This window comes from Denticeps clupeoides, chromosome 12 (genome assembly GCF_900700375.1).
Source record: "Denticeps clupeoides chromosome 12, fDenClu1.1, whole genome shotgun sequence".
Classification (NCBI taxonomy): Eukaryota; Metazoa; Chordata; class Actinopteri; order Clupeiformes; family Denticipitidae; genus Denticeps; species Denticeps clupeoides.
Genome location: NC_041718.1, coordinates 19907749 through 19923227, shown reverse-complemented (window position 1 = coordinate 19923227; position 15479 = coordinate 19907749). Strand labels below are relative to the sequence as shown.

The 15479-nt window shown below is 53.2% G+C and overlaps 2 protein-coding genes across 2 annotated transcripts; both read left to right on the top strand.

Annotated features, from left to right (window-relative positions):
• Nucleotides 1–3860: 3860 nt before the first annotated feature.
• LOC114801375 (RNA-binding protein 15-like) lies at nucleotides 3861–10781 on the top strand. Its single transcript, XM_028999559.1, is given in 7 exon segments — nucleotides 3861–5164; nucleotides 5166–5277; nucleotides 5280–5314; nucleotides 5316–5350; nucleotides 5352–8805; nucleotides 10212–10332; nucleotides 10432–10781. Coding segments are annotated over 5 exon segments (2409 nt in total). The 5' UTR covers nucleotides 3861–4024; the 3' UTR covers nucleotides 6439–8805; nucleotides 10212–10332; nucleotides 10432–10781.
• LOC114801378 (pepsin A-like) lies at nucleotides 10601–15423 on the top strand. Its single transcript, XM_028999564.1, has 11 exons — nucleotides 10601–10696; nucleotides 11769–11890; nucleotides 12258–12423; nucleotides 12535–12664; nucleotides 12748–12865; nucleotides 12970–13088; nucleotides 13278–13474; nucleotides 13566–13679; nucleotides 13950–14094; nucleotides 14160–14258; nucleotides 14830–15423. The coding sequence occupies exons 2-11, from the start codon at nucleotides 11887–11889 to the stop codon at nucleotides 14971–14973; spliced, it is 1236 nt and encodes a 411-aa protein (XP_028855397.1). The 5' UTR covers nucleotides 10601–10696; nucleotides 11769–11886; the 3' UTR covers nucleotides 14974–15423.
• The last annotated feature ends 56 nt before the right edge of the window (nucleotides 15424–15479 follow it).

Below are 15479 nucleotides of genomic sequence, written 5' to 3'. Positions count from 1 at the left end.
CATCGGAGCGGGAATTCTGATTCTTCATGCACAATCCCTAAATAATGCATCTCCCTCAGCTCGGGGGTCCGAGGGGGGGGGGGGGGGGGGTGCAGGTGTACTTTCACTCCCGTATCCGTCCCCTGCCCCCTCTTTTGGCTGCTCCTTGGCTGACGTCAGCAGGCCCACTCCTGGGAACGATCTGATCACGTTTCCAGCCTCCGGCATGCCCTCACCCTCCCTGCCTGGTTGCTACGTTTCATGACCAGCCCCTTTTTTTTCCGGGCTCCTGGCACCCCCCCCCCCCCGTCACGTGTGCTCACAGCTGTGACGCGCCTCCCCAGTACTTTTCCTTCGCCGGAGCCTCGTTTATATTCCTCCCCCTGCCGCTCGCGTACGGCTCTGCCGCTTCCAGTTGTCTGGGTCACTCCTCCCCACCTGCACCGAATGGTGCAGATCTCACCGGCCGGTGAAAGCGGGAATTCTCTCGAGCTCCGTGGACACGGAAGCATTAGATGCCGCGTGTGCCATTTCTGTATCACGGTGCGCTGCTGACTGGCGTCTGACCTTCAAACGACCTTTTTGTTTTTTTTCTCCTTCCTGTTGAACTTGACTCGTGTTGTTCATCATTTCACCCCCAGTTCACCGTGCGGCTCCGGCTCCCTCGCGAGAGCACCGGGTCACCGGGCACCAGAGACGCTTTATTAGCCGTGGCCCACGGAAACGGAAGCCTGAAAGGCCGTGCACAATTTCCCGCATGGCGGCTCGTATTGTCTTCATGTCCACATTAATCCTGCGCGGCAGACTGCGGCGGCCACTCTGCGCCAGGGACACGTGACTTCCTGCCTATAGGATTGTGGGAGTTCAACAGATGGCTTCACAGAGAGAGCGATGGATGGTGCCCATGTGTGAGGGTGAAGGGCGTCTCTGGCTTCACCGCCCCGGGATTTTTAAGAGGCCTAATCCCCTTAAAGCCTCCGAGAGCGAGACCATACATCTACCAAATGCTCTTTTCGGTGGCGCGGGACGCCGGGTCTGTCGCGCCAGGCCAGGTTATGTTTGTTGGGCGTTGTGTGTTTTTTACATCAGAAGAGAGGACGGAACAGCGAGTCGCGTTCAGCCGCGGTTACAGCTGCTCGAGCTGCTGATGCGGCAAAGCCCTGACAGTGAGGGTGCCGTAGTCATAACCTGCACTCCAAAATTTGCACTTTTCCCTAAAATCACCACGATTTTACTGCAAAAGTGAGCGTGGCGCAGACACACAGGAAGCTACGGCATTAACAAGGATTGCTTAAAACCACGCTCGCCTTCCACAATCCTCCCGCCTAATGCTTGCTGTAATCAGACCCATCAAATTAATCTCTCAGAGAGCATGAGAGGCACGGCACAGCATCGCTCATATGTTCTATCAGCGTTCGGTACGGTTCTAGATGTTTAAATCCATATCCATTTTTCAAACTTAAAAAAAATATATATATATTTGTATTTATTGCATGATGCTACATTAAATACGGCAAAAAACGAAATGTGCTTTTATATTTACATTTACAGCATTTACCAGACGCCCTTATCCAGAGCGACTTACAATCAGTAGTTACAGGGACAGTCCCCCCCTGGAGACACTCAGGGTTAAGTGTCCTGCTCAGGGACACGATGTTAATAAGTGGGAATTGAACCTGGGTCTCCTGGTTCACAGGCGAGTGTCTTACCCACTAGACAACTACCACCCTGTATATCCCATAATATGTGTAAAATATCTGATCATTGAAAAGTTATATAAAATATCACAAGATACTTTTGGATGAGCAATTATTCAGCATCACTTAAAACATTTGTATGGCCACTAATGCATGCAGGGGATGCTGGGATGTTGGAATCCATCGCAGCAATCAGCAGGTTTAACAGCAGAAGCAACTCCTGGACTGGGCAGCAGCTGACTGCATGGTAAACACACACACACACACACACACTAACCATGGCTACAGTGCTGCTCCATGCATTGTTGTGATTTATTTATTATTATTATTATTACATTTTCTGAATGAGCAGGAATTCCAGATTCCCCGCATTTTACACTGCACCCCGTTTACGAGACCGCATGCAGGATAATGACCGTTCTGACTCTCTGTCTTCCTCTTCTTTCCACTTGATTATTGACATTTTAATGAATTGATTCAAGTGAAATTATGGAAAACGCATCATTTTGAGTGAAAAAAATCCTCACACCCTGGGCACAGACTTTTTGACCTGTTGCCCTAGATATTTAGTGGATTTTAGTAGGTATGAGGTCAAGCTGGCAGTGAGTTGTGACAATCTGCCCTCTAGTGGTGAATGTGCTTCAGCATGATCTTATCAAAAATGGATTCCAAATACTTCCCTGTAAAAATGATCCGGTGAGGAATTTAGGACATTGCAACCCCCAAAGCAACTGGTTTCCATTAAAATAGGAGGTGTAACATTCAGACACATGAGTGTGTGTCCCTCCTGAAGGAGGCATCTCCCTGCCGCTAATGAGGGAGTGTGACAGGGTTACAAATGTCCTCCTCTGCACCTTCTGCTCCCATAACCCCCTGGCTGTTGGCTATTCGGCGGAGCACACGGCCCGGCCTGGACGTAAGCAGGACCGGAGGAAATAAATGCTCCGTTGGCCGCCATTAATCACCAGCACGGCTGAGGCCGCACCTCTTTCTTCCTCGCTCGTTTTTTTAAAATGTATTATACATGAATAATGTCAGGATCTAAGTCGCGCGCATGTTCCTGTACAGAGATTGTGGGCTCTTCTGAAAACGATTTCAGAGCCAGGCACACACAGTAGCCTAGCGGGTAACACACTCTCCTAAGTACCAGAAGACCCAGGTTCAAATCCCACTTACTACCATCGTGTCCCTGAGCAAGACACTTAACCCTGAGTGTCTCCAGGGGGGACTGTCCCTGTAACTACTGATTGTAAGTCGCTCTGAATAAGGGCATCTGGTAAATGCAGTAAATGTACATCTAACCGGGGCACCTTCATTTCTAATCCTCTAATTCTTCAATTATGGTTCATTTCAGATTGGGAAATTTTAGAACAGATTGCATAAAAATAACGTTTTACAAGTAAAATAGAATATACACACAATACACAAAATAGAATTACATTTGTTTTTACAGATTAATGTTTTAAACACATTCTCCATTCAAGTAATATTTAACTAGATTGCTCAGCCACAAAGTCATCTTATTATATAATAAAATAATGAATTATGTGTTTTTTTAAATGATTCCTCTTGATGTGTGTTACCATAATAAAAAAAATATTATTTTGTTTGATGCTTTTCTTATTTATTCCAGGAACACATATTGATCTATAGTTTTAAAAAAATCACCACCCTAAAGTAAGGTGGTAGTAGCCGAATGGGTAGAAACACAGAAAGTCCCCGGTTCAAACCCCACGTACTACCATCGTGTCCTTGAGCAGGGACTGTCCCCGTCACTATTGACTGTAAGGCGCTCTGGAAAAGGGCGTCTGATAACGGCCATGAGTGATCGTCCATACATATTCTGCATTTTTTCATGCGAGGTTTGCTCTAAAGTCTAAACTGAAAATAAAGGTATTTTGTGTTCATGAAAACCCATGAAGTCTCACCGTCCTGCTCTGGGATGGTGAGATGTGTTTTTCTCAGCAGCATTGCTATACTATTTCTCAGAGTACGAGCAGCCCGGCCCGTGAATTTTAACGTTCGCGTTGCGGCGACCATCTTGCCAAGACTCTCCCGGCAGAGGCTGGAGGGGCGGGCCTCGTGACGTCACGCAGCGCCTACGTGTCCAGATGAGCGACGGGATCGACAGCCAATGGGCGCGTTCGCCAGCCCGCCAAACAACCAATCACAGCGCGCTGGGCTGGCGGAACCGACAGTAGTTCCAAAATGGCGTCCATGGAGGGGCACTAGCAGCGAACGAGAGAAAAAAAAAAAACCGACTTTATGACAGAGAAATTAGCACGTTTCACCGCGCCAGAGTACAACGCGCCGTTCCAGCAGCGAAGCTTTCCGGCGCGGAGTGGAGGATGAAGGGCAAGGAGCGTTCTCCGGTTAAAAAGCGCTCGCGGATGCTGGACGACATCCGCGACCGGAGCGGCGGCCACCCGGCCGCGGGCAGGAAAATGGGCGCCCTGTCGGTGTCCGGCGGCGGCAGCAACAACGGGAGCAGCTCGGCCAAGAGCGGCGGCGGCTCGGCGCGCAGGAGCCGCGAGGCGGACGGACACGCGTCCGGCCGCGGCGGCGCCAAGAGCCACGGGGTCGCGACCGCCGCCGCCGCCGCGGGGACGCGCACCGAGCCCCGCGCCCTCCCCGGCGCCGAGAGCGAGTACAAGACGCTGAAGATCAGCGACCTCGGCTCGCAGCTGAGCGACGAGGAGATCGAGGACGGCCTGTTCCTCGAGTTCAAGAAGTTCGGCGACGTCAGCATCAAGATCAGCCGCGTGAACGACGAGCGCGTCGCCTTCGTCAACTTCCGGCGGCCCGACGACGCCAAGGCGGCCAAGCACGCCCGCGGCAAGCTGGTGCTGTACGAGCGGCCGCTGAAGATCGAGGCGGTCTACATGAACCGCCGGCGGAGCCGCTCGCCGGCCGACAAGGACCCGTACGCGGCGGTCGCCGCCCACCGCCACCTGCAGAGGCCGCTGTCGCCCGCCGGCCTGGGCTACCGGGACTACCGGCTCCAGCAGCTGGCGCTGGGCCGCCTGCCGCCGCCGCCCCCGCCGCCGCTACCCCGCGAGGTGGCGCTGTACGACGCCAGGACGCACCCGCCCTTCCTGGCCGAGTGCGCCGCCTTCCGCGAGGAGGACCTGGTGTCGCCGGAGGACGACCAGCGCGCCAACCGGACCCTGTTCCTGGGCAACCTGGACATCACGGTGGCCGAGAGCGACCTGCGGCGGGCCTTCGACCGCTTCGGGGTCATCACCGAGGTGGACATCAAGCGGCCCACGCGGGGCCAGAGCAGCACGTACGGCTTCCTCAAGTTCGAGAACCTCGACATGGCCCACCGCGCCAAGCTCTCCATGTCCGGCAAGGTGGTGGGCCGCAACCCCATCAAGATCGGCTACGGCAAGGCCACGCCCACCACCAGGCTGTGGGTGGGGGGTCTCGGGCCGTGGGTGCCCCTGGCCGCCTTGGCGAGGGAGTTCGACCGCTTCGGCACCATCAGGGACCATCGACTACCGGAAGGGCGACGATTCCGGGGCGTACATCCAGTACGAGAGCCTGGACGCCGCCCAGGCCGCCTGCACGCCACATGCGCGGCTTCCCGTGGGCGGCCCGGACGCCGCCTCCGCGTGGACTTCGCCGACAAGGAGCACCCGGTACCAGCAGCAGTACCTCCAGCCCCTCCCCCTTGCCGCACTACGAGCTGGTGGCCGAGTCGTTCGTGCACCGCGCCGCCCCCGACGCGCTCGCCGTCCGCGAGAGGACTCCGCCGCCGGCCCTGCGCTTCCGCGAGAGCCAGCTGTACGCCGCGGCCGAGTGGCCCGGCCCCGCGGTGCGCGAGCGCGTCCGGGCCACCGCCGCCTTCGAGCCCCTGGAGCACCTGGAGCGCGAGCGCCGCTCCCGGGACGCCTGGTCGCTGGAGAGGGAGCGCGAGCTGCAGAGCCGCGAGCCGGCACGCAAGCGGCGGCCGCCGGAGGACGGGCGTCGCCTGGAGCGCTCGCCCGACAGCACCGAGCGCGCCCGCCGCCGCCACGCCGTCTCCCTGGAGCGCAGCCCCGGCGGCAGCTACGGCGACTCGCCCGCCCGGGACCGCGGCGTCCCGGACAAGAGGCTACGGACGCTCAGCCCGGCGGAACCGGAGCGCGACCGCAAACGCAAGGCCGCCGACTCCGCCAAGAGCCCCGGGAAGCGGGACGAGCGCGCCGAGCACCCGTCCTCGTCCTCCAGCCGAGGCGGGCCGCAGTCCAAGCACGGCGCGCCGGGACACAGACTCTGCCTGGCCTGGCACGGCATGCTGCAGCTGAAGAACAGCAGCTTCCCCACCAGCATGCACCTGCTGGACGGCGACCTGGGCGTGGCCGGCGGCCTCCTGGCGGACGGCGCCGCCGGCGGCCAGGCCCCCCAGCTGAAGATCACCCAGCGCCTGCGCCTGGACCAGCCCAAGCTGGACGAGGTCTCCCGGCGCATCAAGGCGGCCGGGCCCGCCGGCTACGCCGTCCTCCTGGCGGTCCCCGGCACCTCGGAGGAGGGGCCCTGCGACACCGGCAGCTCCACGGAGCGGCCGCTCAAGAACCTGGTCTCCTACCTGAAGCAGAAGCAGGCGGCGGGCGTCATCAGCCTGCCGGTGGGCGGCGGCCGCGACAAGGACGCCGCGGGCGTCCTGCACGCCTTCCCGCCGTGCCAGTTCTCCCAGCAGTTCTTGGACGCCCCTGCGAAAGCCCTTGCCAAAACCGAGGAAGACTACTTGGTGATGGTTATCGTCCGAGGAGCGTCCTAAAACCGAAATGTGTGTTTGGGGGAAAAGAAAAAAAAAAAGAAAGAAAAGAGGAAAAAAAAAAAAAGAAAAAAACAAGAAAACTGTAAATGTCAAATTGCTTGTAATTTGTCAGATTACTGTGTCGGAGTAATATAGTGGCGGGGCGGGGCAGGGGTGGGACTGAGTACCTCACTTCCTGTTCCGTCGGTATAGTCCGAGCAGCACGTAGAGTCACTCGTTCTCCACGTTACCGCACCACGGCCGCTTTAAACCGCGGGGCAACAACATTTATTTCTTATGTAGCCCACGGAGACGTACTGTACGTGATTATGGGCTCCTTAAGAAATAAATGTTGTTGTTGGCCGGTTCCAACCTGAAACCGATGCTGCTCTCCTCACGTTTGGGAATGGTCACGGTCACCATCGTCATTATTAATGTTGCTGGGTTACGACTCGGTGCCGTTGGTTCGTGAAAATTTCTGCTTTATTGAGTTTATCTCGCAGCTTCTGCTGAACTGTTGGTTTTTTCTTAAGGGATATCAAAATATCTAATTAAAAAAAATGTTTTTTTTGTTTTTTTTTTTTTTAAGCATAATGGTAAAGATCTTTATTTTAATTATTTTTTTTTTTCTTTTTTAAAACCTCTTCTGGTTGTTGAAATGAACAGTTGGGTAATTTATGCAATATATATACCTGGAAAATCCCCCATTTCAATCTGATTTTCTGTTCTGATCTCGGTTCAGCTCCTCAGTCACGTTAATTTCATTCTGATGTTCACACATGAAAAAAAACAAAAACATATATACATACAGATATGAAAAAAAAAAAATATATATATATATATAGATATGAAATTTGAGTAAAGTGCAGATTTGCATTGACCCTGACTGCTGTGTTATTAAAAAAAGAAAAGAGAACGGCGACGCGTGAAGCGCCTTTTTCAGTGCCGCGGTACGGGCTTCGGCGCGCCGCTGTCACCTGAGGAGCCGAACGTCTCCGCATTTCAAGTTGATGTGTGATGTGTCGGCCAAACAGTGCGAATTAATGTCACGTTTTGGGGGCGGGGTCAGAACATGTGTCCATAGAACCCGGCACCGCAGTTCCACGGGGTCGGGTTATTTATTTTACAAGTGTCGTGCTTTTAAAAGTTCCCCGTTTTAGCCCGAGTCCGGGTGCCGTAACGGAAGGGGAGGAGCCGGGGATGTCACGCCCTTATTCCACTCGCCGCCACGCCGTTGTGTTTTATTACAGTCTTTATTCTAATTTTATTTTTTCCTCCTCTGGTGGACACTGTCATCGCGAAAGGACGCCGCCGCCGGACACTCTGGACGGAGGAGCCGCTCCCAGCTGCCCGGACTGCTCTGAACTTGTGTGTTTTTTTTTGTTTTTTTTCTCCCGTGATGCCCGTTCCCGTGTTTTAAGTGGAGTCATGCTTTGTGCTCTGTACTGTACAACCGGTGTCCGGAGAGAAAGAGACGCCGCCGAGAAGTAGCTGTTAACCACCGACGCACAGACGTGCGTCTCGCACTTGGTAGATCTTGTCTCGTTGTCAATAAATTTGTTTCTCTTTCGAGGGAAAAATCCGGTTCTGTTTCTGCCTGGGATGGGCGCTTGACCTTTTTTTTGTTTTTTGTTTTTTGCCGAAAAAAGGCCGAGAGGATACATGCTTGCGGTCCAGACAGAGCAGGAGAAGTAGAAAGAGGAGATAAAAGTGTTGACCCTTGTTATGACATCACTTCCTGTTTGCCGTTCTGCCTCGTTATTCACGGCCCTCCTCCTTCCGGGAGGTAGGGAATCGGCTGCTTCCTGCGGAGAGGCGGGGCCTCGGCGCACCGCACCTGTTGCTCATCACTCCCGCCGGCCTCTTCATGCCATCGGCGGCCAATCAGGAGCCGCCGGGGGCCGCGACCTTTCCAGGTCCTGACCCGGCGACCACGCCCGGATCGGCAGTGTGTCTCTGTGTACGCTGTTCTCCTTTTGTTCTGTTGAGAAGCCCGGAGACAAGTGGAGTTCCTGAGCTTAGGCCTCAAACGTTTCGAGTTGTAAACATTAAGCCATCATTAATTTCCCAGAATGCATTGGGGGAACCATTCTTGTAACAGTTTGCATTGGTGTAATTCGGATCCTGATGGAGCCTTCGGTCTGAAAACGCACACAGATCACAAACAAACTGCACGGGGCGGGACCCCGGCAAGGGGGGGGCGGGACCCCGCAGCCCCGCCGACGCCTCCGCTCAGACGCCGCCTGCGAGCCGCCTTCCGGACGCCGCCCGTGTCCGCCAGGACCCGGCAGCCTGCACGCGAGCCGAGGATTCTGGGAGTCGCCGGTGCCGGGTCAGGTAGTCAGGTGATCTCCCTGGGGGCGGTCCTGGGCGCAGCTGACGCCGCGGGTATGTATGGACACGGTATGACCTGACACCGAGATGTCCTTCGGTCTGTTTTAGACGAAGGTCACCTTCACTCTCACCGTCGAAGCTTCGTCTTAGCCGGCGGATTTTTCATTATTATTCACTGTCTTATTACTATTCTACTTACTAGCTGTAGCGAAGAATCACAGTGGTCTCTGTGACCGTTCTAATATCGGCAAAATAACCAAGTTGCGATGCACAGGTTTAGTAGACGTCCCCTCGGTGGGATGCGGTGAGTATTTCTAACATACCAAAAAATCTGCATATCCACATAGTAGGATATCATTCTAAATTCTGAAGTCAGTTTAATTATTATTACTTTTAATCCATGCATCTCAAATGATGAGTCTGGTCAAAATGGACAATTTTTGGGGTAAATTAATTTGGGGAAAAAAAAAAATACTGAAAACATTTCTGTTTTAAGAATCCCCTTTAATTTACATTTTACAGCATTTACCAGACTCCCTTATCCAGAGCGACTTACAATCAGTAGTTACAGGGACAGTCCCCCCCCTGGAGACAATCAGGGTTAAGTGTCCTGCTCAGGGACACGATGGTAGTAAGTGGAATTTGAACCTGGGTCTTCTGGTTCACAGGCGAGTGTGTTACCCCATTAGGCTACTACCACCTTTGTAGTATAATGTATTAATCGTACGTAATATTTTAAAATTCTGCATTAATATAAAATATTTCACTTTGCCTGTAATGAATTCAACACACACATTTTCCTTTCTGGAATTCACTTACCAGAACAAACACGCCTTTTCACCAGATTCTCCGTTTCTGAGACACACTAGTAGTTCAGCGGGGAACCAACAGCCTACATGCAAAATTGGCGGCAAATATTGAATGAACGAATGCATAGACTTATTAAATAAATAAATGACTTTATCGTGACAGATGGCATCTCATATTTGTCATATAAGTCAGTCTGGTATATTTCTGGAGTAATTTGGAGCCGAGGCAGTGGTGTAGGCGGGTTTAACCGGACCCTGCCCGTTTTCAGTCCCGCCCCCTTTTTTTAATTGTAATTGTCTGAGTGGAGCTGCGAGGGTGCTTTTATATTTACTAGTTCTTCCCCGGAATCTCATGCTTGTATCCAGCCCCTTGATGTCTTACATTTACAGTATTTACCAGACGCCCTTATCCAGAGCGACTTACAATCAGTAGTGACAGGCACAGTCCCCCCCTGGAGACACTCAGGGTTAAGTGTCTTGCTCAGGGACACGATGGTAGTAAGTGGGGTTTGAACCTGGGTCTTCTGGTTCACGGGCGAGTGTGTTACCCGCTAGGCTACTACCTAGTGGGCACTACTAGTGTAAGTCAGCGTGGAAATGTATTATTTCACAGGGGCTGTGTTGAGTGACTGTGTTCTGTCCCCATTGCAGGACGGCTCGGTACTGGGGTGCAGTGGGAGGGTTCGGTTGCCCTCCCCGCCTCTTTCAGGAGGTCCAGTGACATTTGACATTCTCCCCTGACGGACGCTGTGGCGTGATTTGGTGCTTGAAGGTAGTTTTTGCACAATCTGAGGTGGTCAGGGCGGCCATGCCTGCCAGAGTTCGGCCCGATTTCCAGAACGTGACCTGTCGTTTCCTCTGCTGTCACCAGAGGGCGCCGCTGCACCGGGCTCCAGCTCGCGGATGGAGGATTGATGCGTCCAGCGGGCGTGAAGAGCGCGACGCAGCCCCCCGCGGGTCCCGAAGACCGGCAGGAGCCGCCCCCCTGCCCGTTACGCTGGGATCATCTCACGTTCCGGAAGCCTCCGTTGTTTATTCATGATTTACACATTCTGCCCCCGTCGAGCTCCTCAGCGCTCACGATGTCCCTCTTTCTGTTTCAGGGGCGCAAGGGACACGCCGCTCTGTACCCGGAGGTGAGTACGGCACTGCTGCACCGTCGCGGTCAACGCGTCCAACCCGAGCTGCAAGTTTCAAATAAAGTTCTATTCATTAACCAAACGGAACATGTTGCGTTTTCATTCCAGCATTCCGAATGTGATTCATTTTTGTTTCAATCTTTGCCTCTTTCATTTCTCGTTTGCGGTGAGTCAGATTGTAAACGCGGCTCGGATCTCGGCGACGGAGAGAATTCATCTTGAACTTTACATTGAGCAGAATCAACAGCGTAATCGCGGAGTGTACTTACTGCCACGGGCCCGATTACGGATGATGCATGAGGCGCTTTGTGCGTCTGTTCGGCGTGAGAGGCCAACGCCGCGGCCGCAACTTTATCTCGGAACGCTGCGACCGTTACAGTCAACAAGATACCCCGCGCTCGGGAATATTAGCTTTTGATTTCTTCCTATGGACTTTTGCATGTTTGGACACGGAACGTTATCATATCTATAAACCTCGGCTGATAGTCACGGCAAATACCGAGCTGTGGGAAACGGGCGCAGGGCCGGCGGTAATCGCCTCTGGCGCCACGTTGGGCCGCCGCGGTGCACCGGTCTCATGGGTTACAAATGCCCACTCTGCCAGAGAAAAGTGGCAGAAATTTTCACTTTTAAGGTCTGATTCGTGCTATACCGAATATAATATAAAATCTCCTCTTAAAGGCATGCGTGATATTAAAAACCGCCTCACATTCTCCTCCATTCAAATTAATGGTGGCCGAGCGGTTAAGGAAGCGGTCCCGTAATCAGAAGGTTGCCGGTTCGGATCCCGATCCGCCAAGGTGCCACTGAGGTGCCGCCGAGCAAAGCACCGTCCCCACACACTGCTCCCCGGGCGCCTGTCATGGCCGCCCACCGCTCACTCAGGGTGATGGGTTAAATGCAGAGGACAAATTTCACTGTGTGCACCGTGTGTTGTGCTGCTGTGTATCACAAGTGACAATCACTTCACTCTTTTTTTTTTTTTTCCCCATTTCTCAGTCTTTTAATTCATTAATAAAGGATTTTTTTTCAAATTTTCTGCACAATTTCACTGATCGTTGTCCTGGAGGAAGCAATTGCGAAGTGGTACGAAGTATTTCTGGAGTCTCTCACCTGGTCCACCATCCCACACGCCTGCTGAAACAGAGTTAAAACCACCGGGCTGCTGAAGGTCACGTCTCCTTCTGATGGGTACATGCAGTTCCCAGGGTGCCGTTGGTTCATTTATTAACTGGTTTTATTCCAGAATTTGCTCACCTGATGTATAACAAAGTCAATTATGACGAAACTATTTGTAGTGAGACAGTTTGCACACAGTCCAGAAATCTGCGCCGCAATTCGTCCAACCAGTCACATATAAAAAAAATTAATTATTGTTAACGATCTTATTGACCTGGACCTTGCTGTCCCTCGCATTGTGGTCCTTTTGTCCTATTCAGCTGAGACTGAAAAAAAAAAAAAAAACCGACATTCCCCCTTTTCCTGTCTTGGTTCCCGTTAATTCTTATTTGCTCATGGCAAGTACTTTAATTCTTAATAAGTGGCTCTTATCTAATAGGATATGGATCCTGGAGTAGGAGGGGATATAAGGGGACCTTCCGAGACGCTATAAAGGCTCCAGGTTTCCAGGCTCTGGACTGTAGTGGTGAACGGACAGGTAAAAGAAGGATGAAGCTGCTGGCCGCGCTGCTCTCCGTGCTGGGGCTGTCAGACGCCCTCATCAGGTACGGGACCCGCTCAGAATCAACGTGCGATTTATAGCGTGCAGTCATGAACGAATGCGATGTCATGTGACCCGGTGTTGTCAGGCTGACGTTTAATGGGAACATTTTCAGTATTCCTCTGGTCAGGGGGAAGTCGGCTCAGCAGGTCATGCAGGAGAAGGGTGTCTGGAACCGGTACAAAAAGCTGCTGAAGAGCCCGGGGTCGTCCATGGCCACGGTTCCCATGAGAAACTACCTGGACGTAAGCGACCCCTGACCTCGACCCCTTTAAACTGGAGTTTTATTTTCTTTATTTGAACCGGTGCGTCCGCGCTTCCTTCGTAGGTGCAATACTACGGGGTCATCGGCATCGGCAGCCCCCCACAGAGCTTCAAGGTCGCCTTCGACACGGGTTCTGCCAACCTGTGGGTTCCGTCCGTGTTCTGCAAAAGCCCCGCCTGCCGTGAGTTCCCCCGGGACCCTTCCCGTCCCCCACCCCGTCCCAATTCCGTTTTTGCCCGCTCGCGTTTCCCAGAATCCCCGTGTTCCTCTCCCCCCCCCCTCCAGTGGAGCACGCCCAGTTCAGCCCCAACAAGTCCAGGACCTTCATGGCCACGGCCACCCCGTTCGGGATCGAGTACGTCACTGGCAGCGTGACGGGAGTTCTGGGATACGACCTTGTCACGGTGAGACCTCCCAGCCGCTTGCGTCACGAGTAAACACGCCGGGATTAATGCCGCCGCTTTACTCGGCACGTCACATGTTTGCCTTTGCGCTGTTGTCACGGCAACGTACGGACGCGCTTATTTACTGCTTTATCGAGCGTAGAAGGCGGAGGGATGAGATGTCGGCGCTGTGGTGTCTCTCGCCGGCAGGTCGGCGGCCTGCACGTGGAGGACCAGGGCTTCGGCCTGACCCAGATGGAGAGCACCTTCGAGGAGTACATGCAGTTCGACGGCATCATGGGCCTGGCCTTCCCCTCCATGTCCGAGGACGAGGTCACGCCCGTCTTCGACAACATCATGCAGCAGAACCTGCTTCCGAACAACCAGTTCGCCTTCTACCTGAGCAAGTGAGGGCCCCGACCAGGCCGGGCAGGGCAGGGCAGGGCGCCGGAAGGTTCCGTAATTGTCCGTATTTCACGTCTGGTCGTCTGCACTTAGCTCGACGGCGGGCAGCGTGCTGACGCTCGGCGGCGCCGATCCCGTTTACTACACCGGCAGCATCAACTGGATCCCTCTGTCCCAAGAGAACTACTGGCAGATCAACATGGGCAGGTCATTTTCACACACGCTTCTATTCTCACGTAAAAGCGAAGTCATTGTGAAACACGGTGCACACGGTGAAATTTGTCCTCTGCATTTAACCGTCACCCTGAGTGAGCAGTGGGCGGCCATGACAGGGGAGCAGTGTGTCGTCTCTCAGTGGCACCTCGGCGGATCGGGATTCGAACCGGCAACCCACTGATTACGGGGCCGCTTCCTTAACCGCTAGGCCACCGCCGGCGTAGATATGACGAATGTAAAGCTGCCCGCTCTCCTCCGCAGCGTCACGGTTAACGGCAGCACGGTGGCATGCGTGGACTCGTGTCAGGCCATCGTGGACACGGGCACCGCTCTGCTCTACGGGCCGACCGCCGACATCAACAACATCAACGGCTGGGTGGGAGGCGACGTCGACAAGAACGGAGACGTAAGTCGCGCCGACGCCAGCGGCCGGGGTGTCCGCTCAGCTGACGAAGCGTTTTCCCCACGCAGGCCATCGTCAGCTGCGCCAACGTCCACCTGATGCCGGACGTCGTCTTCTCCATTTACGGCTACACCTTCACGCTGCCTGCGCCCGCCTACGTCCGACAGGTGGGTGTCAACATTTACGTTTACGGCATTTACCAGACGGCCTTATCCAGGGCGCCTTACAGTCAGTAGTTACAGGGACAGTCCCCCCCCTGGAGACACTCAGGGTTAAGTGTCTTGCTCAGGGACACGACGGTAGTAAGTGGGATTTGAACCTGGGTCTTCTGGTTCACAGGCGAGTGTGTTACCCGCTAGGCTACTACCACCCAGCAACGACCCAACTTCCTAATGAAGTCAGTGACCGGCTGTTTAGAACTTGCTCTCCCATTGATGCCGCGTTGTTACCTGTGACGTGCATTTTGTCGTTTTTGAACGTTGCTGAAATTGATTGGGTTCCCAGAAAAATAGCTGTATTTTTTTTTTTTTTATTAGAAATTATATTTCCCATCTTCCTCCACGGTGGGCGAATAAATTTCGGTTTGTAAAATTCACTTCGTGGACAGAGAATGGTGGAACAATAGAAGCGATAGAAACCTTTATCTTACCCATGTTCTGAAGTCCCATTTCAAAAGTATACGGCATGCCCCCTGAACCCCAATAACGTGCATAAAGGACGAGTGTCTTCCTGTTCCAGGTGGGCTCGGGGTGCCAAACGGTCTTCAAGCCCCTGAATGACCTGTGGATCCTGGGGGACGTCTTCATTCGGGAGTTCTACACGGTGTTCAACCGGGACACCAACATGGTGGGCTTCGCCAAGGCCGTGCACAACGCCCCGTAATCTGGGGGGCAGAGGAGGAAGTGGACTGGCAGTCCAACACGTTTATGGATCTGAAGAGTACTGTTTACATCCAGCAAGTCCATATCGGCGGGACATTTTGGTCGAGGCCGGGGGTTTTATGAACTTTTTTTCTTAATTAGACAGGATCAGTGATCGAGTGGCTCCCTGACATGGACTTGATGGCCACTCTGTTTGTATCAACCGTGCAAGTGCCTTATGAATTGTGTGCATTTGATTCAGACTGATTCAAACCATCGTTAAAAATATATATCGAGAAATCTCATTTTTATCATTTGAAGGTGATAAAAACACGTTGAAACACTGTACGTCTTCACATCCGCTTTTTCGGAGCTCGGCTTTACTTTTAACGCACCGACATTGTTTTTGAATATGAGTCATAATTAACTGTAAATAAATAAAACTTCTTGTTCCTCTTTGTGTTTGGAATGACGCATGAAACTTGTCATGTTCGATTCTTTACTGCATTACAGAGTGTCATTTAATAC

What these genes read in the sequence shown, in the direction of transcription:
- LOC114801378 (XM_028999564.1), top strand. An exon ending in TGGGATACGACCTTGTCACG is followed by an intron (nt 13,089 to 13,277) that starts GTGAGACCTCCC and finishes TCTCGCCGGCAG; the next exon opens with GTCGGCGGCCTGCACGTGGA. An exon ending in TTCGCCTTCTACCTGAGCAA is followed by an intron (nt 13,475 to 13,565) that starts GTGAGGGCCCCG and finishes GTCTGCACTTAG; the next exon opens with CTCGACGGCGGGCAGCGTGC.